This window comes from Thamnophis elegans, chromosome 5 (assembly GCF_009769535.1).
Source record: "Thamnophis elegans isolate rThaEle1 chromosome 5, rThaEle1.pri, whole genome shotgun sequence".
Lineage (NCBI taxonomy): Eukaryota > Metazoa > Chordata > Lepidosauria > Squamata > Colubridae > Thamnophis > Thamnophis elegans.
The window spans coordinates 33,345,289-33,371,264 of record NC_045545.1 but is presented as its reverse complement, the minus strand read 5'-3'; the positions used below and the strand labels follow the sequence as shown (position 1 = coordinate 33,371,264).

At 40.9% G+C, this 25,976-nt stretch overlaps 2 protein-coding genes across 4 annotated transcripts; one reads left to right on the top strand and one right to left on the bottom strand.

Moving 5' to 3' along the window:
• The first annotated feature begins 218 nt into the window (after window positions 1-218).
• CPT2 (carnitine palmitoyltransferase 2) lies at window positions 219-13,232 on the top strand. Its single transcript, XM_032218089.1, is given in 10 exon segments — window positions 219-478; window positions 3,566-3,646; window positions 4,869-4,975; window positions 8,792-9,226; window positions 9,229-9,555; window positions 9,558-9,893; window positions 9,896-10,037; window positions 10,039-10,091; window positions 12,572-12,796; window positions 12,799-13,232. Coding segments are annotated over 10 exon segments (1,986 nt in total). The 5' UTR covers window positions 219-311; the 3' UTR covers window positions 12,912-13,232.
• Window positions 13,233-16,160: 2,928 nt separating this feature from the next.
• Window positions 16,161-23,696, bottom strand: CZIB (CXXC motif containing zinc binding protein). Of its 3 annotated transcripts, none has more exons than XM_032218482.1 (7): window positions 23,014-23,695; window positions 21,311-21,367; window positions 20,512-20,593; window positions 19,431-19,462; window positions 19,049-19,126; window positions 18,550-18,615; window positions 16,161-17,109 (listed from the first exon to the last, which is right to left on the bottom strand). In XM_032218482.1, the coding sequence occupies exons 2-7, from the start codon at window positions 21,311-21,313 to the stop codon at window positions 17,032-17,034; spliced, it is 339 nt and encodes a 112-aa protein (XP_032074373.1). In that variant the 5' UTR covers window positions 21,314-21,367; window positions 23,014-23,695; the 3' UTR covers window positions 16,161-17,031. The 3 variants fall into 3 exon arrangements, with proteins under 3 accessions (XP_032074373.1, XP_032074372.1, XP_032074374.1); XM_032218481.1 differs by having other exon boundaries at window positions 23,175-23,695; XM_032218483.1 differs by lacking the exon at window positions 18,550-18,615 and having other exon boundaries at window positions 21,311-21,368; window positions 23,176-23,696.
• Between the last annotated feature and the right edge of the window lie 2,280 nt (window positions 23,697-25,976).

The following is a 25,976-nucleotide window of genomic DNA, read 5'->3' as shown; positions in this document are numbered from 1 at the left end:
GTTGCTTCTTGAAAAAGTCCCTCTTTGGGACTCTAGTTTGTAGCGCCGTCTGAGTGTTCGGGATCCGGATTGCCATGCAAACTTTCACTAACTACGGGGAGTTAAAGCGTCGTCTCCCCCCCCCCCCCCCCTCGTCCCCAAAATCAAAGCAGTCCAGAGGGCGACACACACACACACACACACACACACACACACACCAGTCCGGAGCCGTCCCACGTCTTCTGCTGTGAAGTAACTCCTCCCAGGGGCGGGCACCGGCGGGTGGCTCTCTCTCCTGTTCCGCCACCGGGAAGGAAGGTATCGAGACCGCCATGGTGACCGGGGCGCTGCTATTTTCTTCCTTGTGCCGCTTCCGGAGGGCTTGTCTCCCGCCTCTTCTCATCGGGCCCCGAAGGAGCTACAGCCAAGACGATGCTCTCTCCCAGTACTTGCACCGCAGCATCGTCCCCACTATGCATTTTCAGAAGAGCCTGCCCCGGTAAGGAAGCGCCTCCTTGGAGACTGGGGTGAAAGTGCTTGGTCCCCGGGACTCTTCTCCTGTGGTCCTTCGGCCTCTCCCCAGCTTTGCTTGTTGGCGCCCTTCGACTGCCCTTCTGAAGTGGCCTTTGGTCCTCGCGTCCAATTCCCTCCCCTCTTTCAAATAGGAAGTTATTGCACAAGACAGTGTGCTTCTCTCACCCGCTGGGTTTGGGGGAAGCTCGAAAGAAGCTTGTACCTTAAGTCGCACAGGAAAGCTCCCTATATCCAATTAAGATTTCCTTAGAAATTCATTCCTATAGCACTTGACACAAATTCTTCAAAGAACACATGTCTATGGAGATTTTCAAACCATCACCATGTCCCAAAGGTGCTTTTTCCAAAAGGCAACTGGACTTTTCTTGACTTTTTTTTCTTTCCTTTGAAAACGTTTGGCTTCTCATCCAATCTTTCTCTTCCCATCCAAGCTTCTTGGATGAGAAAAGAAACGTTTTCAAAGGGAAAGGGGAAAAACACCCCCAAGAAAGTCCAGTTGTCTCTTGAAAGAAGCACACCTTTGGGTCTTCAAAGAGCACACAATTGGTTACATTCCATAACTGGTCTCTATGGGGAAGCAGGCTTGTGGTTCATAAGAGTGTCATGCTGGAAAAGTGCAGTGATTAGATGGATTTCTTGCTTTGGGAATCAGGGAACATTGTCCAATTACCTTCTTAAGGTGAACTTGAAGTGGATAAGTTTGGACAAATGTATTTAGCCATCATCTGAACTTGATCTATAGGATAAGTGGGGCTTTTTGCTTCTGCCTTCTCAGGAAGCCCCTGTCCACCTTGTGGCTCATCCTATGGCCTGATATGTTGGGTGAGTGATGAGGATTGGCCTCCACTTTTGGAGGCAGCCTCTGTCACCCCACCTCATGGATCAAATAGTGTTGGGGAATTCCCAATAACATAGGAGAGTCCCTACTTTGATCCACTGCAGAGCTTGATTCATGGGTACAGATTGTTGAAGAACAGTGATCTGCCTACTAGCTGGGTGTCACTTTGTAGGGTAATGTAGAAAAAAACTCTCCACCAATAGATAAGCTGCTATGCAGGGTACAGTAGTTACCTTTACCCTCCTCCCATGCAAACAGTTGACAATAGGATCCCAGTCCCTTCTGAGTCACCACCATAATTCCTATTAAAGTACTGAACAAGATAGTACTTTGCAGAAATCCATAAGGAATACCTCTCTGAAGAACACCATTTGCATGGAAACTAGTCATGCTTGTGTTTCTGAACTCAAGGATAAATGTAAAATTAAATGTACATCATTTTTGAACCTAGATATCTGATAGGTTGCCAGGAACTCAAAGCTGCATAGGATGCCAGTTCATCAGGGGCAGTGGACATGTTATGAGTATTCATGTGTTAGTTGTTTACCCTCATTATGCGGTTTGGACATACATACACACACACACACACACACACACACACACACACACATTTTTGTTTAGTCATACTTATAACTAATACCAATGATTTTCATGTAGTTATTATTAATCTGAGGTAGCAAGGTTAAACTTTTTTTAACATACAGTACAGTCTGTATAATGTGTGACCTCAAAACAAAGATTTTAATTTGTCTTAATAGCTGGATTGTGCTGATGCTAGGATATTCTGTGAACCCATGAGAGGGCAGGAATTGATTTATTTTTGCACAACAAACTCTAGAGATGCTAAGAGATAGTATGAATCTCTCATTTAATTCAGCTCCAGATTAAGAGAATGTTCAGCAGTTGGATTACTCACAAGACTATCTAAGGTGAAATGTGAGTTATGGTATCCTAAGTTACAGCACAACAAAGAGTTGTGTTAAGAGCTAAAAATGAGAAAGGGAAAATGCAAGAGCTTCATTGGAGTTGGTAATGAAAGAAGACCAGAATGAAATATGGCATGTAGGTGAAAGGGTGGTGCTAAAAGCAGGGCATGAGTCGCATTATTGCTGTTCAGAGTTAAACATGTTTACACTTTTAAAAAATCTGTTGTGCCTTCAAGCCAGTTTTTGAATCCTGGCAACTGCCTGGACTAGACGGTTTTTAAGAACTGACTCTATGTATCTATGTAATTGCTACTTAATGCCTTTGTACCTATTTGGTTGACTTTATGCATTGTTGGTTTCTAAATTGAGAGCCAGTTTGGTGTGGTGATTAAGGCACCAAGCTAGAAACCAAGAGACTGTGAGTTCTAGTTGGCAGTTGGGTAACCTTGAGACAGTCACTCTTTCTCAGTCCTAGGACGAAGGCAATGATAAACCACTTCCAAAAATGTTGCCAACAAAATTTCAGGGACTAGTTCAGGGAGTCACCAAAAGAGTGAACAATGACTTGAAGGGGAAACTTTTAAAATGAGCTTACTTAGGATTATTCTATTAAGGTCAAAGTGTACTATTTAGTTGTCTAAATAACAGTGAATTCAACCATGCATACTTTGCACTTTTTTACTGTTCTTGCTAAATGAGTAACCTACATATAGGTTACAGTGGCAAAAGAGATAGAGATCATCCCATATGCCTTAAATATTAACTTAAATGTTGATCCAGAAGCATTTGAGCCAGGTGTACAATATTCATTCTCCTCCTATTTTCCATTTCCATTTTTAATACACAGCAGTATGCAACTGTTTTTTTTGCTTAATTACCATGTTCAATGCTCACTGGTTAATTTGGGGATTGTAGTTTATTATGCATTGTACTTCTGCAGAAACATTACTAAATTGTTTTAAGTCTGAAGGGCATTTTTCCATATAAGAATTTATTTCTTATAGGTTCTGGTTAATAGAATCTCTCTTTAACTTTCTTTCTGTATTAATTTGCTTATTTCAGAATAGCTGAATGCTTGATACAAAAATGTGTTTACTTAAAGCTTAATCTACCTGAGAGTACTATTAATAAATTGTCCATAGATATATTATAGTAAGTGTCAGAGCTGCTTTGAGGCTTGTATTTAACTTAAAAACTGCTTTCCATTTAATCAGCATGTTTTTGTTGAGAGTTTGTGATAACATTTTTTAACCTCACAGATTCAATATTTTATTCCTCTTGTTATTAGTTTGCCCATTCCAAAACTTGAAGATACAATTAGAAGATACCTGAGTGCTCAGAAACCTCTTTTGGATGATGATCAATTCAGGTAGGAACAAGCTTTCATCTCTCTGATATCTTGTCCAGGTACCTTTCTCAGCCTAATTGCCCTGCAGATGTGCTGCATTATACCTCCCATTGTCCTGACTATTGTTTGTGCTGACCGTATTAATCTAGGCCAGTATTTACCTAGGCCAGTATTAACCTAGGCCAGGAGTGTCAAACTCAATCCATTGAGGGCCGCATCAGAGTTGTGTTTGACCTCAAGGGGCTGGAGGGGGGGCGCATAGCCAAGGGTGTGGCCATGGTGGGCATGGCCAGCTCGACGTCACTCATTGAGGCTCTGTTTTCAGCCGCGACAGCCTCCTGCAGCTCTCTGCCAGTGAAAATGGAGCTTGGAGAGGCTGCGTGCGGCTTGCCTGGGCTTGGTTTTCAGCTGTGATGGTCTCCTGCAGCACTTTGCATTTAGTGAAAACGGAGCTCCTCAAGCTCCATTTTGGCTGGCAGAGGCACCACGGGCCAGTCCTTCTTTGTTTCCAGGAAAAGCCCTGCGGGCCAGATCTAAGACCCCCATGGGCCTTGAGTTTGACACCCCTGATCTAGGCAGTCTCAGGAAAACATTCTAGATAAAACTTCCCTGTGCATTTCAGAACAGTTAACTCAAATGCAGATCTCAATAGCAATAGCAATAGCACTTATACTTATATACCATCCCATAGTGCTTTACAGCACTCTCTGGGCGGTTTACAGAGTCAGCATCTTGCCCCCAACAAACTGGGTTCTCATTTTACTGACCAGAAGGATGAAAAGCTGAGTCAACCTTGATCAAATTCCAGGCTGTGGGCAGAGTTTGCCTGCAATGCTGCATTCTAACCATTTGTGCCACCAGGGTTCCTGCAACGTGGAAGCGATGATACTTTAAAATACATAAATAGGAATTTCACAGGCATACACGAGGAAGGAAATGGGGTCACACCTGCTGGATAGACCAGGCCAGAAAAAAATTCCACCAGAAGGCTAAAACCATATCTATTAAGATTGGCCATAGTAACATACTCTAGCAAATATGATTGTGCTATTCCTCTTCCTTATACAAGTGAATTAGAGAGATATCTGGCTGAGCCTTTTTGAAATGCCATCTCATGGTTCTGGATTTAAAACAGATAAGCAGAGCCTTATTATTCAGCAGCATACTTCACATTTTCACTTAAAGAATTGTCTATATCAGAGAGATACACTAAATTTCTTTCTCTGTTTCTCTTTAAATCTAGAAAAACCGAACAACTTGCTGGCAATTTTAAGAATGGCATTGGTAGAGAATTACATGATCATTTGGTTGCAAAGGACAAACAAAACAAACATACAAGTTATATTTCAGGTAGGAAAATGATCGTGAAAATGTCGCTTACATTCCTGATGTCTTTTCCTCAAACTGCTCAATTAAGAATTGATTCTAACCTGGCAGGTGGTAGAGAATGGGTCTTCCTTTTCATTAACTGGGCTGAAGCCACAGGTCCAGAACTGGTTTTGATGCTTGTTTACATCTTTGAACAGTTAACATTCATTTAAGAGTGTGCATGAAATGGAAAGTATGCTTCCTTTCAAACCAGGAACAAATCTGTGTGTTCCAAAAGTTTTGTTGAGCCCTTTCAGTTCATCCACATTTCTAGCAAAAGCAATAGCTGAAAGGTTTTGGTTGTTCCAGGTTTCAAGACAAAACTAAACCTGGAGGGCTCCTGAAGTGATTTTGTGCAGTGAATAGGCCAAAACTGTACAGCTTACCTCTTCTCTCCATTCCTTGCTTTAGTAGCAGATTACCTCTTCTCTCCATTCCATGCCATCTTCTCCTAGTATGCCCCATTTCCCCTTCCCTCCCTCTCTCCTTTCACACACTGCATAACCTATCTTGCTATCTACCGCTCTAGTCTTCCCAGTGTCTTTTCTGCCCTCACCACTGCTGATGTCCTTGGATGCTCTTCACGGTTACCTCCTCTAACCACTTCTACACAGAACAATTATATTTATAGCCTGGACATAACACTCAAAGCATTCATCTCATTTGGGCCATCAGAAACATCTGTTGAATTCATTGAGTCAAAGCTGAATATTTGTCCTCACAAAGATTTGGTTGGAATTAGTCTTAAGCCTCAACCCTGGACCCCCAGAATAATTTCCAAGCGGGTCTATAAGATACATTAGTTTTCTTCCTCTGAATTTAGAGAATGGAAGAGAACACAGTAGACTGATAGAACAAGCATCTCTTTTCCATATAGAATGTGCCAGGTTCAACTCTTTGCAACTCTAGGAGGAAAGCAGGGTGACCTAATTACCACACAGTTGCCTTTATTTACTTGCATACTCTTCAAGGAATGGAGGAAATGAGGCGGCAGGGTTGTTTTTTTTCCCCCCTACAGATAAAAAAAATGTTATTTTACCGATTATAGAGAAGCAGTGGTTTTTAAAGTGGATGGAATTTGGGCATAGTCTGGGACTAATGGAGCAATTTGTAACTGCTTGGGAGTTGAGAATCCAGGTTGCAGACATGCTTGTATAAAACAACAAAACGTAGCCTGTGTGTGTGTGAGATAGGGAAAAGGAATAATTGGTTCAACAATTGAAAAAACCACTTTTCATGTCCTGCCGATTCCACATGCCATTCTGAATAATGACACGGTCTATAGAAAAAGAGTGATCATAGTGACTTAATGGCCATTACCAACAAAATATTAATCTATTGCAGGTTGCTAAACTTTATGGTTTGGGAGAAAAGAACAGTCAGGATGAGATAAAGAAAAGGAAGCTTACTTCAGCAGCAGATGGAGGATTACCAGAACGTAAAGAAAGGAGACAGCAAAAATAATACAAAAAAATGAAACAGAAAAAATAGAAGAACAGCAAGAACATTTATAGAATTTAGATTAGTGAACTTAATTTACAGGTAATCCTTGACTTATGACTGTTCATTTAATAACGGCTCAAAGTTATGATGGCCTTGGAAAAAGTGACTTATGACTTAGACACCTAGTACCACCCCTTGGTCACGTGATTCCACTTGAGCGCTTGGCAACAGGCCCGCATTTATGACCAACTGCAGTGTCCTGCAGTGTTATGAACAGGATTTGGGACATTCCCAGATAGTTTTTGGCAAACACAGTCACTTTTTTTTAACAAGTGATCACATTATTACATGATCATGAATTTGACTTTTTTTGATCATTTCTGGCCAAAAATGGCCATTGGAAAAGATGGATTTGCTTAACAACTGCATGATCCACTTAATGACTTCCATAAAGTTATCATAAAATTGGGTCCAACTTGACTCATGACTCAAGTGATTTACAATGGAAATTCTGGTCTCAATTCCAGTTGTATTTATTCAGCTCCTCCCCCTCCTAGGTTTTCCTCTTCTTACATTAGGATATTGACATCTGGAAATGAATAGGTAATCCTTGAGTTATGACTGGAATGAACAGACTCATAATGGTAATGTGCCCAATCCAATTTTACAACCCTTTTTTGCGGTGGTTTGTTAAGCGAACGCTATGGTCATTAAGGAAACCCTTGAGGACTATTTGTGCCTAGGACAGTGATGGCGAACAATGCCGAAAAGGTTGCATGGAAATGCCATGCACATGGGCTCGTTGGGGCCATGCTCTGGAAAAGCCGAACTTCCAGGTTCTATCATGCATGGGCATCTGATGATCAGCTGGCTGGCGCAGACCAGTTTCTGGCACTGCCACGTACGCAAAGGGATTATGCTCTGGAAAAGCCAAAGTTTCACATTCTTGCACGCATGCGCACCTTAGAATCAGCTGGTCCACGCACATGCACACACTGGTTTTCAGCACTGCCGCGTATGTGAAAGACAGCTGATCTTTGTGCACACATGCATGCCAGAAACACAGAAGACAAACAGGCAAGGCCATACATGCCGGGAGACATGGTTTCATATGGCACTTTGGGCACATGTGCCATAGGTTTGCCATCACAGGCCTAGAATAACAGAATGTTTATATACCACACACCCATAATTGGTATAAACTCACCACATTTGGTTGTATTCTATTTCTCAGTTCTTGCTGAATCCTTTAGTAAAATAGTGACTCATTACACAGTACATAATGAAGACTCTGAATTAAATCATTGTGAATTTAAAATGCTATCTGCCTCATGTGCTTTGCTTGAGTAAGCTGAGAATGATTAGGCATTAAAACTTAGCCAAATTATAATATTTCCTCTGAGTGAAAGGACAAAATATGCAGAAGCAAAATATGTATGTACTGAAGTCGTATAGAAAAAGAAAGAATTATACCATTGTTTCCCTCCCCATAGAGCCTATTTTTCTTCTATTTAAAATAAAATGCTGAACAATTTGTTATTTGTTTAAATGAAATTTAGGAAGACAGTTGTGAAGTAGCTCTTTGTTGTTTCTGTGGACAATTAATAAACATCAGCCTGGTAACATTGACTGAGAATAGGTGGTTACTTACAAGTGGAATATAAATGCAAAATACAAGGTGTATTACTTTTACACCACTGTATTTGTTTGAAGGTTCAGGCTCTGCAGTGGATTACCTTTCATTTCCTATTCACATTTCTTTTGCAGTCCTCATATTTGTGAAGAAATCCCAGTGTTTTTATGCCAAGTATAGAATTCAGTTATTTTAGTGGATAGATGGAAGCCAGGAATTAGAAAGTGAAATCTTTTCTGGGGAACTGAAACTTTTGGAGAGAAATAAATGGAAAGAAAAGCACAGGAAAGAGTAGGAGCAACAAGCAAAAAGGTAAAAAAAAGCTTGAGTGTATTTGAATTTGTGGTTTTTTCCCCATTGAAAACAAATGATAAATGGTGAAAGAGGAGAGCAAATTTTAAATGATAATTGGATGCAAAATGAATGCCCCATATTAAATTAATGGCAGGGAATTTAACAGAAATTCTGTTTTCAGTTGTCACGAACTTGGAAACTTTTCTATTGCATCCCACAGATCTTCATTAAATATGCTTTTAACTGGAAGTCCGTTACATAAGCATCCCATGATAATGATACTGTCAGTTCTCTGAACTACTCAAAATTTCCGCTACTAGTTTTCCAGAATCTGTCAGAACCTGCTGAATTTCACCCTTGGATTACAGGGCCCAACAGAGAGTTAATGATACCCGAACTTTACTTATATGCTTGCTTCTTAATTTCAGGTCCCTGGTTTGACATGTATCTTCAGGCACGGGAACCCATTATTCTTAACTTCAATCCATTCATGGCTTTCAATCCTGACCCCAAACCTGAATACAACGATCAGCTTGTGAAAGCCACCAACATGACTGTTGCTGCTTTACGTTTCATGAAGACTTTTAGGGCAGGCATCTTAGAACCAGAGGTGTTTCATCTGAACCCGTCCAAGAGCGACACTCCAGGGTTCAAAAAGCTTATTCGATTTGTGCCTTCTTCTCTCTCATGGTTTGGTGCCTATATGGTGAATGCCTACCCACTAGACATGTCACAATACTTCAGACTTTTCAATTCCACCCGGCTGCCTAAACCTAAGAAAGACGAGCTGTTTACAGATGAGCATGCCAAGCATTTACTTGTGCTTAGAAATGGCCACTTCTATGTGTTCGATGTGATAGACCAAATGGCAACATAGTGAAACCATCGGAAATTCAAGCCCATTTAAAATTCATCCTTTCAGACAGTGCTCCAGTTCCAGCATTTCCTCTTTCTTATCTAACTACCGAAAATCGAGACACCTGGGCAACTCTGAGACAGGAACTCCTTGACAATGGCAACAGGGAGGCCTTAAGGAAAGTGGATTCGGCCATATTCTGCCTGTGCCTTGATGATTTCCCAATTAAAGATTTCGACCATTTGTCTCGTACTATGCTCCATGGCGATGGCACTAACAGGTGGTATGACAAATCATTTAATCTTATTTTAGCGAAAGACGGCTCTGCAGCAGTTCACTTGAGCATGCTTGGGGAGATGGTGTGGCTGTGCTTAGGTTCCAAAACGAAGTCTTTAAACACAGCACTGAAACGCCTGTCATTACTCCTCAGTCTTTGCCGGCTGCCTGTGATTCGCACAGAGCTGTAGAGAAGCTGAATTTCAAATTGAATGATGCCTTGAAAGAAGGAATCACCAACGCCAAGCAGACTTTTGATGCCACTGTGAAAACACTGACACTGAAGACCTTCCGGTTTGAAAGAGGAGGCAAGGAATTCATAAAGACCCAGAAGCTGAGTCCCGATGCCTTAGTCCAGCTTGCCTTCCAGATGGCTTTCCTTAGGCAATACGGGCAGACAGTGCCACCTATGAATCTTGTAGCACAGCAGCATTCAAACATGGTCGTACTGAAACGATCCGGCCTGCTTCGGTTTATACAAAGGCATGCTCAGAGGCACTAGTTAAGAGGCCGTCCAAGCACAATACTGTGGAGCTACGCAGATGTTCGCAGAGTGCTCCACCTTCACAGTCAACTCACAAAGGAAGCTGCTCTGGGTTAGTGATCTTCCTCCTGTTTTCAATTATATTGATGACAGTCCTTTTCTTAACATTGATTTCCTATGGATAACTGGTGTTCACAAGTATGTGCGGAGCAATATCACTTTTTTTTAGTAATTTAATCCAAAATGTCATTTAGATCTGTTGAGTTCATTGATTATTACTGATTGATTCAATTTAGACCGTGCCTGATTTCCTGGGAGGTTCACGACAATAGAGTTATGTACCAAGATTACAAAATATTTCAATATAGTATTTTGAGAAGCAAAGGTTATGCAAATTGGCAGCATGCCCTCCTCACTACCTATCTGGACTGCTCCAGGTGCAGTCCAACATACAGCTGCCTTCGAAGACCATCCTGAAGTATCACTGCAACAGTACAGAACAGCTTGTGGGTTATCTGGCACACAATATCTAGGGCTTAACTGGTAGTTCTAATGACCATAATTGGAACTGACAACTTGGTTATTAAGCCAAGTCAAATTGCAACTGTGCTTATGAACTTATTTCAGTTTTTCTTGGCTTTGTAGACCCGTGAAGGTCATAAATGCAAGGGTTGGCTGCAAAGTTACTTTTCATGACTGTATAGCTGGGAAAGTTGTTAAACAAGGCAGTTCCTAAATGAGGACTACAAGTATTGATTTGAAGGCTCTGCACCCTCTGCCAGGAGGGTGCAATTCAAAGTGATGGTTTTGTCCTATGTATAAAGCCCTTATAGTTGGCACTTAGTGTGTTCAGGAACTCCCTTTCCAATTGAAGTTGACCCATTTGAGATATTCATCCTGGAGGAAACTGCTTATGTTGCCTCACCTTATAGAAACGGGGGTGTGGAGGATGGAACTTAGAACAGGAGGTGCTCCTTTTCAGTGATGGCTGCCATGCTTTGAAGTTATTTTCCTTCTGGAATTGATACCATTGTTAGTAGCTTTTTTGGAAACAGGTAAAATTGAATTATTGTGTAATAATAACCTCTGGGAGGTTATTACATATTTCTTTATAAAATGCATAACTACTGTATATACTCGAGTAAGCCTAGTTTTTCAGCCCACTTTTTGGGCTGAAAAAAGCCGCCTCGGCTTATACTCGAAGTCAGTGAAAAATTTGCCCGAAATGGAGGAGAAAAAGGGGCGGGGCCATGCCGCTGGGTGACACTCGTGAATGGCCCAGTGCCCCTGTGAGTTTCCCCTCCCTCTGTGTCAGTTTGCCGCGCAGCGCGCACCGCACCATCCCCCCTCCTCACGTTCTAATGTAATGCAGGGCTGTCTTACGATTCCCCTTCCTCCCCTCCTGCCGCTCTGCAACGATGTCCCACCTCCTCCTTGTTATGGCAAGCAGCCACATAGCGATGTCCCACCTCCTCTGGTACAGTGATCCAATGATAGGAATCACTGTGCCATGTGTCATAGGAGGCGGGACATCGCTCCCGCGGCTTGCACGGGACATCATCATCACAGCGGGACATCAGCATCATGAGGTGAGTGAAGTATTTCATTGAATACACCGCTAGTTTACTGTTTTTCTTTGAAATAATATTCAAAAACATTATGGTATCTATTTTTATTTTTGAATTTACCAGTAGCTGCTGCATTTCCCACCCTAGGCTTATACTCGAGTCAATAACTTTTCCAGTTTTTTGTGGTAAAATTAGGTGCCTCGGCTTATATTCGGGTCGGCCTATACTCGAGGTATATACGGTACTTCAAACCAGGTGGTCTCCAGGCAATTTAGCTGTATACCATAGATACAATACAAATAAAGCAACAATTAAAAATAAGCAATATATTATATAGTAAATTTAAATCCTACATGGTTTCAGAATCAGTTCTAAAACTCCCTCTGGAAAATAAACTCTTTATGTTTTTTAAAAAGCAAAGATGTTGCTTGCGTTTTATTGCTGCTGCTTAATATTTATATACTGGTATCTTTAATCATTGTATTGATGCTGCTGCTTAGCACCAGCAACCACTAGGTTATTAATAACTTTGAATAACATTAATAACAATGAATAACATTTCAGATGGCATAAAGCCTGCTGGGCACTGAAAGATATTAATATAGTACTAGCAATATATATATACTGTTTCACAGTGATTTACAGCCCTCTCTAGCGTTTACAGAGTCAGCTTATTGCATCCAACAATCTGGGTTCTCATTTTACCCACCTCGGAAGGGTGGAAGGCTGAGTCAACCTTCAGCCAGTCTGCAGGCAGCCAGCAGTCAGCAGAATTAGCTTGCAGTACTGCATTCTAACCACTGCCCCAGCACAGCTCTTATATAGTAGTGTAATTTATTTAAATAAATAATTTTAGTGCTTATTTAAATAAGATCACATAAACTTTTTTTTTACAATAGTTTTAATTTTGTGAAACAAATTAAGAGCAGCCTGTCATGTTTAACTTTGAAAGTGGCATAAATATGATTTAGACATAAGTGACTTTTTGTTTCAGAGCCACTCACTGTTGTATTTTTCTTGACAGGTCAGGGATTTGATCGTCACCTTTATGCACTGCGGTATGAAGCAGAATCCCAAGGAATTTCTTTGCCAGATCTTTACAAGGACCAAGCTTATGCCCTAATTAACCACAACATTCTCTCCACAAGTTCCTTGAGCAGCTCAGCCCTGTTCTTGGGTGGATTTGGACCGGTAGTGCATGATGGATTTGGCATAGGTTATACTATACAAGATAACTGGATTGGGTGCAATGTTCTGCTTATCCATCTAGGAATGTACCAGAATTCTTGCAGTGTGTGCACAAGTCACTGGATGACATTTTTGATATTTTAGAAGGGAAACAAATTAGTATTAAGATAGAATAGGACTGGCTTTCATGTGTGACATAACAATTTCCTTTGGCTCAAGGTTAATGTTTTAGATGGATTATGACCTGTTTAGCCTCTTTAAAAATAACAGATTAAGGTCTGGAGAAAAAAAAGGAATATAATAGAGTTAAAGAACTGATCCATTGGGTTTTTACATTGCCATGACTAAGTTGTTAACACTGATTTTAATGCCTGTTCTCCAAATATGATTAAGGCTAGCTCCAACTCATGGAGTGTAAATGAACTTCCTATTGTAAAAAAAAGTGCTGTCTTTATTACCTATCAGCCAACAGAAGTTCTTGAAGTATAAGACTGCTTGATACAGAATAACAGAGTTGGAAGAGACTTTGGAGGTCTTCTAGTCCAACCCCCTGCCTAGGCAGGAAACCCTACGCCACTTCAGACAAACGGTTATCCAACATCTTCTTAAAAACTTCCAGTGTGGAGTTGTTCCACTGATTAATTGTTCTATCAGGAATTTCTCCTCAGTTCTAAGTTGCTTCTCTCCTTGATTAGTTTCCACCTATTGCTTCTTGTTTTACGCTCAGGTGCCTTGGAGAATAGTTTGACTCCCTCTTCTTTGTGGCAACCCCTGAGATATTGGAACACTGCTATCCTGTCTCCCCTAGTTCTTCTTTCTATTAAACTAGACATACCCAGTTCCTGCAACCATTCTTCATGTTTTAGCCTCCAGTCCCCTAATCATCTTTGTTACTCTTCTCTGCACTCTTTCTAGAGTCTTCACATCTGTTTTACATCGTGGCAACCAAAATTAAATGCAGTATTCCAAGTGTGGCCTTACCAAGGCATTATTAAGTGGTATTAACACTTCACGTGATCTTGATTTTTTCCCTGTTTATGTAGCTTAGAACTGTGTTGGCTTTTTTGGCGGTTCCACCACAAAACCGCGATGCCCTTATCCGCGCCGACATAAGTGCGGAGGCAAATCCGCGGCGTCTGAAGCGCTAAGAAAAAAACGACCCTACTGCCACGACAACAGCGCGGTGACAGAAGGGCGTTCTACATGCTTTGTTCTTTGCCTCGAAAGGTAGCCCTCCTCCTCCAGCTGACAGCGGCAGCGGCCACGGGGCAAAGCGGGCTGCCCAGCAGCAGCAGCCCGCGGGAAGGGTCCAGCACAGCCGTGGGGGGCAGCAGGAAGCCCGCGGGGGGGCCAAGCGGAGCGCCAATGCTGGCGGCGGCGGAGGACGCTGCAGCGGCGGTGGCTGAGGCTCTCCCAGGGCCGGTGAAGCGGGCTTGCCCGGCGGAGGCAGGCCGCCCTCTTCTTCCTCAACAACATCTCCTTGGATGGGTGGCCTCCGCCGCCGGTGCCTCCCCCGGAGGAAGAGGCAGGGCGGGCGGCGGCTGAGGCTCTCCCGGGGCCGGCAAAGCGGGTTTGCCCGGCGGCGGCCGCCCGTCCAAGGAGATGTTGTTGAGGAAGAAGAGGGCAGCCTGCCTCCGCCGGGCAAGCCCGCTTCGCTGGCCCCGGGAGAGCCTCAGCCGCCGCCGCTGCCGCATCCTCCTCCGGCGTCGGCGGCCCCGGTCGGGCCCCCCGGGCTTCCTGCTGCCCCCGCGGCTGTGCTGGACCATTCCCGCGGGCTGCTGCTGGGCAGCCCGCTTTGCCCCGTGCCCGCTGCCGCTGTCAGCTGGAGGAGGAGGGCTACCTTTCGAGGCAAAGAACGAAGCATGTAGAACGCCCTTCTGTCGCCGCGCTATTGTCGCGGCGGTGATGACGCGTGGTGATGACGTTGCGGCTTTAGCGACGCGATTTAATCTCCGCTATTTTGCGTAGCGCGGTTTTGTCGTGCCACGTTTTTGGCAGCTGTTGCACACTGCTGGCTCATATTTAAATGGTTGTCCACTAGGATTTTAAGATCCCTCTCACAGTTACTACTATTGAGCAAGGTACTACATATACTGTTCCTGTGCATTTTTTTGGTCTAAATGTAGAACCTTACTTTTTTCAACATTGAATTTCATTTTGTTAGATAGCGCCCAATGTTAAAGTTTATCAAGATCCTTCTGTATCTTGAGCCTATCTTCTGGAGTGTTGGCTATTCCTGCCAGCTTGGTGTCATCTGCAAATCTGATGAGTTCCCCATTTATCTCCTTGTCCAAATCATTGATGAAGATGTTGAAGAGTACTGGGCCTAAAGCAGAGCCTTAGGGTACTCCACTACATAATTCCCAATTTCCAATGATACATCACTATTTTCACCCAGTCTTTGCTAATATATGTTTGATTAATTTTTCAATATACATGAACTAATTGTATCAAATATAGGAATAATGCTTGGGTGACATTTAGATAGAAACATCCCTTTTGTGAGATCTTGTGTTAAAAGACAATACAATATTATAGATTTATTTTTGCAAAAGGAAATAAATCTTCACTAGCATGCTTGTTGGAGCACATATGTTCATATCCTTTCAGAGGTCTGCCTTGTGACACTCAAGTGAAACTTTTGGAATCCTTACAACAAACAGTTACAAGAATATTCAGTAAGGCAAGCAGCAAATTTACCAAAGAAGAAAAAATCCTGAATGTAAAATGAAGGATTTTTCTTCATCTAGTCTTTTTCTTCCCCAAAGATGGAAGAAAATAGAGAAAAATACTCACAGGTAAAAATCTTGTAATTCCATGCCTAGTAAACCAAAGTTAACAACAGCAAATAATGATAGAATTGCATGATTAGAAGTGAAACTCTAGCTGAGACAGGCCCACCTGCTGTTCAGTGTAACTGAAAATCTGATACACTGTAGAAAAAAAATCTCTGCTCAAATAAATGGGGTGGAAATCATGTAAAATGGCACAAATAACATGCAACATCTATATCTGCTCTGAAAGCTTAAAGGAAGATAATGCAGGTAGTCCTCGACTTATGACCAGGGGTGGTATTCAGCCGGTTCTGGTGAACCGATAGTGGAAATTTTGAGTAGTTTGGAGAACCGCAAATACCACCTCTGGTCATGATCTATTCCCTGCCTCCCAAATCCCAGCTGATCGTCTGGGTCTTCTTTTGTTGCCCTGCACAGGAGCTGGAAAGCTGGTTATTGGAGTGGGGAGGGAATGGGGATTTTGCAGTATTCTTCCCTTGTCACACCCACCAAGCCACGTCACACCCTCAGAACTGGTAGTAAAAATTTTTGAATCTCACCATTCCTTATGACCATAGGGGGATCAGGATTTCCATTGTTAAGCAAGGGAGTTATTAAATGAGTTGCACCTGATTTTATGCTTTCTGATATGGTTAAGTGAATCACTGTAGTTGTTAAGTGAATCATGGGTCATTAATTGAAGCCGGCGGGGAAGGTCACAAATGGTAGTCACGTGATCTTAAGATGCTACAACCCTCATAAATACATGCCAGTTGCCAAATTTTGATCACATGACTATGGGGAATGCTGTGATGGCCATAAGTGTGAGGACCAGTCATAAGTCTTTTTTTCAGTGCTGTTGAATGGTTAAGGACTACCTGAAATACCAGTCTGATTGAGCTTCCAGCTGAAATGTATCCTGAAAATTTCCCGTTGAATAAATGTGACACATTTTATGGGTATGTCTATGGAGATTCTATAATCCAGTTTCTATACTCAGCAATGACTAGTGGAGGGAAATCTGCAGGGAATCCTTTACTTTTACCTCTCTTCATTTATAGTACATTTAAGAGTCACACCAATCCTTACCATTCATCATTAAATATACAAGAAAGTATTTTTAACGTAGAAGCATCTAACACATTGTTTTATTTCTAAGATACTCAAAATAATTTTCCTTTTCCTGATATATTAATGTATAACGTCTGCCTCTGTTAAAAATGCTTCACCTACAGTGCTATGTGTATATATGTTTAGGTAGCTCATTGGAATGAAATGAGTTATTATTCTTACTTGTTTATAAGAAATGAAACTGAAATGCAAATTCTCAGTATTAAGTGGATGTCTATTTTAGGCTGACAGTCCAAGATAAGGACTGTGGTGTTAATTGCATGTATTTTTTCAGACAATAAAAAAGAAACAGCATGCATCTGGGCAAAAAATATTAAAAGTAATCCTTTTATTTTGACTTTTGTGAATACAATTTAAATGACTTTGCTTTATGGAAATTCTTGCGGTGGAGTTAACATTTGACAAACTTATGGGTAACTTCATAGATGCCGACGGATTCTTTTATTTTTTCATCATAGTCATTCCAGTCCTGTAGAGTGAAACATGCTGTCTTAGCTGTATACAAACTTTAATGGAGATACAGTATTATTGTTTCAAGGTAAAATATAGGCAGTCGCTTGGAGGATAGCCTGCATTTCAGCAACACCCACCACCTCTCCCCACTTCATATATTAGGCACAGCCCTCACAACCAAATATAATTTGGTTTTGGTTTTTTTCACCTATTTAAAGGAAAAAGGTTTTAGCATGTCTTTAAATTTGAAGAGATCATTCTCAACCTGGATTATTGTCATGCCAAAAACTGACCTTGAAAATGCAATTTATAGTTGAGGAAAACTATCACTGAATGAAAAAAGAACATTTTTTGAGATTATTTTGCTCTGAGAAGGCCAAATTAGGAGGAATGCTTCCAACATAGGATTTCTAACATTGTTATCAAGACAATCCTCAACTTACAATTGTTGAACAATTGTTGAAGTTAGGACAGCCTTAGAAAAAGTGATTTATTACTGATTCTTGAAGTTATGACTCTCCTACCATCCCTGATTGAAATTCAGATGATTTATAATGAGCTTGCATTTATGCAATTTGTACTTTCCTAACTGGCTTCCAACAAGCAAAATTAATTGGGGAAGCCAAATGTGCTTAATGATGGCATGAATGACTTAATTCATTAATGTGCTTTGCTTAATAGCCATGGCAAAATGGTCATAAAATTGGGCCAGTCAAAGGATGATTCATTTAATGATTCATTTAGTGCCTTAAATTATCTTAATTGAGGTTGTAAATCAAGGACTATCTGCACTTCTGTCCTGACAGCACCCAGATTCAAGGAGAGGTTTAGGAAAGAAAAGAAAATAACTACTTTCTAGATATTTTGAACTACAATTCTCATTAGCACATTTGTCATCCAAAACATCTAGAAAGTACCAAACTTTTTTACCTCAAGCTAGTGTCTGGAACATAGATGTACAATATTGATGACATTTCTGGTATGGATAATTTAATTTTTAAACTATGATTTCAATATGAAGACCCTGTTCTAACACAATGGAATGGCATCAGACTAGATGTGTATAATAAAGGATATAATACATCCTTGGACCTTTAAGAATTGTCCTGCTTGCCCAGTCTTTCTTAGTTTCTCGTTTAACAAGCTGCAATTTATCAGCATAACTTGGATAGCTGTAAAACTGGACCAGGATATTTCGTGAGGAATAACTATTAATCCTTAGATTCAATGTTACTGTCAAATTGGTGATACCTTCAAATACCAGTAACGGGGAACAGAAGTAGGAGAAAGGAGTATCTCTTCCTTCTGCCAGGAGACATCTGGTTGGCCACTATGAGAATGCTGATCTAAGGTGGACCTTAGGTGGTCCAGCAGCACTAATCTTTGTTGAGCCTGTTTTAAGATTTGTACGCTATAGACCACAAGATTATTTGAACCACAAATGTGAAGACTCTACCTTTTCCAGTAAGTTGATTTCATCGAAAGATGTGCCAGACTCAGCACCATTTGCGGCAAACCCTGCCTACAAATAATTTTAAAGCATCTGTTAGGGACACATTAGATCTGAGCTAAAATACTGTCCTTTATCTGCATCTATGCAGCTACAACACCTGTACTGGATCAGAATTCCTGTCTGATTTAACACCAACCCTTCATCCAACAAGTTCAGCAGGTTCCCTGCTACAGATAAGCAATAAAATCATAATCAAGAATTCCAAAGATAAGATATGTAACAATGTTTCCCTATCATGTGATTCTAATTATTTGTCTTTAGGTTTGCAAAGAACAAACTTCAAATCACATTAAGGTTTAGGTGCAAACTTACCAGCTGTTAACTCTTATCCTATGGTTGTGTGAACTAACACCCAAAAGAAACTGTGTGCTGAAGAACAAGTTATGCAATAATTTGGGTTTAATAGGCTGGACTTTCAAAAAGGGGACTCTTGAGAACTTGCCTGTGGTTGAAAATCCACGGGTTCAAGGCCACGGCACTCAAATTCCACTATTGTCTTAAAGGTCTCATTGTCTTCGGCCTAGAATTCAGCCAAAAGAATACTTAACTTTTTTAAAAAAAACAACAACAAAGGAATAAAGACAAGCGGGGAGAAACAGAACATGTTTCCCAAATTATTATATTTTATAGACATAGTGTAATAGTACAAGGAATATAATTTGTAATGTTTGTAAATCTATAGAGAAAATTCTGATTAAAGTAGGCATGAATGACAGAAAAATAATCAATCCCTCTTCAAATTGCTGCCTCTAAGTCAAATAACGGGAAATGGAACTTTGCTAAAAGTTCACCCTTTCCATAAAATGCAAATAAAATGAACTTACATTATAAGGCTTAATTGTCTGGCTTAAGATATCTGAAAAAGAAAAGAAAAAAGAAAAACATATCACTGAAGCAAAGAAAGGTATAACTCACAGGCTACAGAAATATTTAGATTTGAATGGATTCAGGGTCAGTCATGTGCTAGACTTCACTTTTAAAATTTAGTTTTAAACGTTTAAGCACTGTTGTCATGATTAGATGCATCTCAGCAAGTCATAGCATGTGGCCTAATTAATCTAGGCTCCAAAACGAAGCATGGTTGGGACTTTTAGGCCAAGGGTCCCCAACGCCATTGGTGGGCTGCAGCCTGTTCAGAACTAAGCCATGGAAGGAGTGGGTGAGTGAGTACCCAAGCACAAAGCTGCATTTCTGAAAGTGGCACACATGAGCATGCATGAAACCATCCCCTCTCCCCTCCACACCATGGCCGCCAGTCCACTGAGCCGGAAAGGTGGGAAACCGCTATTTTAGGCCCTATTGGAGAGTCAGACAGCAGAAACAGGTTCAACTCAGGGATGTCTTTAGGTTATCTGTTTAAAAAAATCAAATCTGTAGTCTAGGTTAATTTCCTTAGAAATACTTGTGCCCTTTGCAATATTCTCTACTAACAATAAGGATAATACTAGTCAGTTGTGACACAGCAGAACATATATAGATACATTTGCATTACATAAAGATTGGACACAAAAAATACTGCCCCCCCCCGCCCCCATTGCCACTGTCAGCAACAACCAATTTTCAGGCTAACCCATCTTTCACAATAGAGATCTGCAGGCATTTGCTGATTTTTGTGTGGCATAGCTTGTTTTATGGAGATTATTTCTTTCTCCACTCTGCAAAAGATGTATAGGTAATTATAGAGGGGAAGAGGGAGTGGGAGGAATGTTTTCCTGTTAGTTTCATACAGTATCGTAGCCTATCTAGGGAGGGGGTGTCCGATCATGGCTTGTGGACTTCAACTCCCAGAAACTGAAGTTGAGTTCACCTTGATGAGGAATTCTGGGAGTTGAAGTCCACAGGTTTTAAAGTTGCCCAGGTTGGCCATCCATGATTTAGGGGATAGATGTATAAAAAATCCCTTACCTATGGAGTTTTCTCTGGAGCACAACTTGCATTTCTGCACCATTGTGGCACTTCCCCGGCCTCCTTTCAGAGGGTGGCTGTCCTAAATAGAATTTCAAAAGAAAACATCAGCCACCATCTCAAGAGCTCCAGTGGAGAGGAGGCTGCAAGAAATAATGTTCTTTTTTTCAAGATCCAAATCTTCTAATGGTAGTCTCTTTTCTTTTAGATTAAGAATGTTATGTAAACATTAAGCAAAGTAAGCAGGGAATAATTCAGAATACTGATCTAACAGAGATGTTTTTGCTAAACATTTTTAGCAAAACCAGAGAAATTATTAAATCTTTTGTTTAAAGTAAAATCTAATTTGTGCTGCTTGTTAAGTTCCCAATTCTTATTGTGATTGAACTACCATATATATCTAACTGTAAAAATATATTGCCAATGGAAACATTGATATTAAAAGAATATAGGTGAGGAATCTTTGCATACAGATATATTGCTCCATGAAATAAATAAAAATATCCATATTATTTAGAAAAATGAGCAGAATCCTAGAAAGAATTATAGTGAATGCTTGTATATAGTCAAGACTCATATAGTCAACACCCTAGATACAATGTAGAAATAAGGTGCTTTTCAATTCTAGTTCCCTGGAAATGTTTTGAATGATAGCTCTGTCACTGACATCCACAAAGATAGGAGCAAGTGGCATCATAAACTTTATCATGCAAATAATATCAATTATATGCCATAAATCATTTGCATCATGACATGCCTGGTGCTAACTATATTTTATATAATTTGTTTTGAAACTTACCATTAATCGTAGATACTGCCATTTTTCTGAAACCTCATTACAGTTTCCACATTTAAGCTGGAAAAAAAAGGAAAACAAATGCAAACTAAATATATTGAATGGAACCCAACAACACAATAATCAAATGTTTAAATTTAAACATTTAAACATCTGGATGGAGAAGTCTTTGGGGTTTTGGGCCAAATGATCCTGTGAAAGACCATCTTTGTCTATGGAATTGGCCTCCCACATTCAGAGATGTTTTACAATTTGGGGTGATGGTGGTGTCCTCTTAAAGTCATAGCTCCTTCTCAATTAACAAGTGGTAGTTGTGGCTTGGAGGGCTTTTACACAAGTATGTCTTCTGCACTAACTGCATCCATTCCTGGTTTGCAAGTCCCTTCTCAGACACCAATATCTTTACAACCTTCCATTTAAATTCCTGTAGTGTCCTTTTACTTAGGAATGCCTTTAAAGAACATTCAGATGTTGCAGCTGGTACAGAATGGTGTTATTGATATATTCAGACATACCTGGAGGGGCATTGTTTGGGGAGCTACAACTGTTACCAAATTGATTCACGGTTGGGAATGTCACTTTTAAAGCCATATTTGTCTCCGGCTTTAGTCACTGTCTGAGGTACTCTGCCCACCTCACCAGATCAGACTCAACCCTTCTTCTTGTAGAAAATAATGGCTTCTCAGGACCAGAAAGTCCCATTAAAGCTGCTAACTAGAAATCAGCAAACAATATTACAATAGTGTGAGGGCAGCTGAAGAAATGTACGCAAACAATATTAGTTGCAGTGAACCTGAAATACAATTTGCAATTCACCTCATTCCAAAGAGGTCTCTAAGGGGGCGTGCATAAGCGCACCAATGTGCCTACTGTCCCTGTCCTACTGTTCCCATTTATTTGTACTCATTTCTTATGAATATTTATAGTTATACCGTATAATATTATAGTTATACTATAGCTATTGTATATAGTTATACTGTGTTTCCCCCAAAATAAGACAGGATCTTATTTTCTTTTGACCCCTGAAATAGCGCTTGGCCTTATTTTGGGGGAGGTCTTATTATTTTTGAGGTGCAGGAGGTGGCGAGCATGGTCACCTCATGGCTGCTGCAATATTTTTGGGGAGGGCTTATTTTCAAGGGATGGCTTATTTTAGCGCATGCGCTCAAAAGCCTGATTGGTCTTATTATCCAGGGAGGTCTTATTTTCAGGGAAACAGGGTATCTGCTTATACTTATATGTTATATTCGTACTTATACTTGTTTTCTCATACATGTTTGACAAACCAAATTAAAAAAATAAATAAATAAATAACAATGCCCTTGATTCAAAGCCACTGTGTTGCATCCAAACTTGTAGATGTTGAAGTGGTGGGACAGAATGGCTAGAGCTGGGTATGAGAGAGAACATGCACTTGCTTTTTAAATGGTAGTCACCTATAACCCATGACACCAGGCCAACCTTGGCTAACTTAATTAATCATGGGTGCCCCAAAGGTGCTTTTTCAAGAGGCAACTGGACTTTCTGGGTTTTCTATGAAGACGTTTCGCTCGTCATCCAAGAAGCTTTGTCAGCTCTGACTGGATGATGGGGAATGGAAGCGAAACCACGACCTGGATGACTGAGAATTTCAGCAGAGACTGAATCATGGGTGTGTTTGGTGTGTTGCATTTTGCGGGTGTCAGCCTGTTTGACCGAAGACCTACCTTCAGATACCATCGAAAATCCTCCCCCACCGGAGGGGTTTGTAATGTTTTCTAAAGTCGCTTTGAACTGCAACCCGATTTTCTGCAAGGAAGAACGTCACCCCAACCGGTTAGAGGCGCTGGGCAGACAATCCCCGCCAGCCCGGGCGAGCAGTCTCTTACCCCATGGCCCGAAGGGGAACGAAAGGAGTCGAGCCTCAGAAGAGCCGGACCGGGCAGAAGAGATTCCCTACTCCTCCCTTCCCACGAACCACGACACGCGAAACTCCACAGATCTCAGAGCGACTGCGGACTCCAACTGGGCAGGCGCTCCTCAACCTTCGCGAGACTTGAGTTTCGCCTTATCCGGAGAAACGGAGAGAGAAGCGGGAGGGCGGCCTTCAAAGGGGATGGGGGAGTTCTCCCGCTGTTAAGAGAGACCCGGGTGATTCCCGAGCCGGTGCTCGGCTTCAAGAAGCGATCGGTTATCTCGATCCACACGATAAGATCCCAAGGCAGGCGCCTGTTACTGGATGCTTGGAGCACACCCACATCTTGTTTGTCCCATTGGCGCCAGTTTCATATTAGATTCGCCAGGCTCGGTGGCAAAACGAGGCGTCGGTTGAACTTCGCTGGCGCCCCGAAATAGGTTTCGAGGCGGCCATTTTGGGACTATTCTGGAGTTTGGAGATCCGAGTCTGCAAAAATTCGGCCGATCAAATGCTGCCCTCTAACGGCAGCCTGAAGTTTTCCAGCGTGGAAGTGGGAACCCTGCCGGACCTTCTAGATCTGTGAAGTCTTTTATTCTCAGTCATCCGGGTCAAATCAGGCGTTTCACTTCTCATCCAAGAAGCTTCTTCAGCTCTGACAGGATAGTGGGGAATGATAAATCCTTCCACCATTATCCTGTCGGAGCTGAAGAAACTTCTTGGATGAGAAGTGAAACGTCTTCAAAGAAAAAAAACAAGCAAGCTCAGTTGCTTCCTGAAAAAGCACCTTTGGGATAGATCCGTGAGGGTTGCAGTACTTGAAAGGGGATTCGACAGTTCAAAACACTCTTTAAACTTTAACGCAGGGAACTGAAGAAATTTAAGGGAGCCTTTGGCTGGGATAGCATGCTTTTTTACCTACCTTTCCTTCTAGGCCAGGGCCCTCCAAACTTGGCAACTTTTAAGACTTCTGGACTTCCAGAATTCCTCAGCCAGCCATGCCAGCTGGAGAATTCGGACAGTTGAAGTCCACAAATCTTAAAGTTAAACAATTTGGAGAGTTGTGACCTAGGTCATTCCTCTCAACCCTGGGTGGCTTTCAAATGTGTGAACTTCCAAGTTCTAGAGAGCATGGCAATTGCCATTTGTGTTGTGTCTAATTTGTATGCCACCCATCTTGTAATCATGCAACTGGTTATCTTGCCCTGGAAGTGAGCCACAAATCAAAGTGGAAGAACCAGAATTTTGAAATGCATTTAGTTAGTATCCACTTTGATACAGGTACTCCTCAACTTACAAGTTCATTTAGTGACCATTCAGTTTTAATGGCACCCAAAAAGTGACTTACAACCATTATTCATACTTATGACCATTGCAGCATCCCCATGATCAAAATTCAGATGTTTGGCAATTGGCTCATAGTTGTGAAGGGTCATATGATCACCTGTTTCAACCTTCTGACAGCAAAATCAATGTGGGAGCCAGATTCAGTTACAACTGTGGCAAGGTTGTAAAATGAGACAAAATTCACTAAACTGTTTCACCTAGCATATAAATTTTGAGCTCCATTATGGTCATAAGTTGAAGACTACCTGTACTTGACAGGGTACACACCTCCAAACAATATTAGATGATTCATGCTATTTAAAGCTCAGGAAAAGAATTTCTACTATTAAAATTTCCCTTATGGTTGTGACAGTAGCAAGAAAATTGGCCTTATGCATACAAAACAGTGATCATACACTATTCTAAATTTAGACCACCAGGATTATTGGAAGAAAAAGAAAACAAGATTCAATTACTTCTAAATAATGCTATATAAGGATACCAATTAATTTAAGTTGTAAACAGTAGCAATACTGTTATTTTACAAGTACTTGATTTTTAAAATATACAAAATCAAATTGAAACCAAACACTAGTAGCACACTATGTGTGCATATATCATGCTGATGTGGGACACACTGATTTTTGTAGTCTCTTTCGCCATTCCCCAGTTTTATATGAAATGTTACAACCTATCTGATCATTGTTTAAACCTTCATTGCCAAAAAAAAAAAGCCCACCTACTCCTTTCTTTTTTAGGTGCCATATGTAGACAAAACTTGAATATACAATAAATGGGCCAAAGTACTCATTTGATTCAACAGGAAACTTGATATTTCACAGAATACCTTATTCAAATATAAGATTGTTGAGGCAGACAAAAAAATTTTTGGGAGGAAACTCAAGAAGTTGGGGTGATGCTAAGTTATTGATGATTTGGTAAGTTGTTCTAATAAACATATTGAACTATACCCTGAAACTAGGATGAATGTGGAACCATGATGTCCCAGTAAATTGCTGCAGGTTACTGGTCTCTAATAAACAATAGCAGCACCACAACTATTTTATTTATCTTATTTTTAATTACTTAATACAAAATAATGATCTAATTGTTATTTCTAATAAGAATTTGTTGTATTAAAAACATAACCCAATAATGTCTATCACCATAAGATACTGGTCTGTATCTTGCATCTGTTCCTTTAGATACACAAATATCTTCCTTAATCACTTGTTCTGACTTATGGAAACTCTTCCATTGTATTTCGAAGAAAGCGAAAATCCATAGACACCCACAGTTCTTGAACATACTAGTTGCTTAACTTTCTTCAAAACAGAAAGGCTAAAAGAACAATTATGTACATCTAGATGAAAGTGTTGACTCTTTTGTTATATTACCAACCCCCTCAAATTCATGCAAACATAAAAAACATGAAACAGCCCGTTCCTA

Bases quoted from the DNA above. Each gene is read 5' to 3' on its own strand.
- CZIB (XM_032218481.1), bottom strand. The intron at 20,594-21,310 runs GTAAGTTTCAAA...AATTCTATTTAG, and splicing joins GGCAGTATCTACGATTAATG to GACAGCCACCCTCTGAAAGG. The intron at 19,463-20,511 runs GTAAGGGATTTT...TTTCTTTTTCAG, and splicing joins CTCCAGAGAAAACTCCATAG to ATATCTTAAGCCAGACAATT.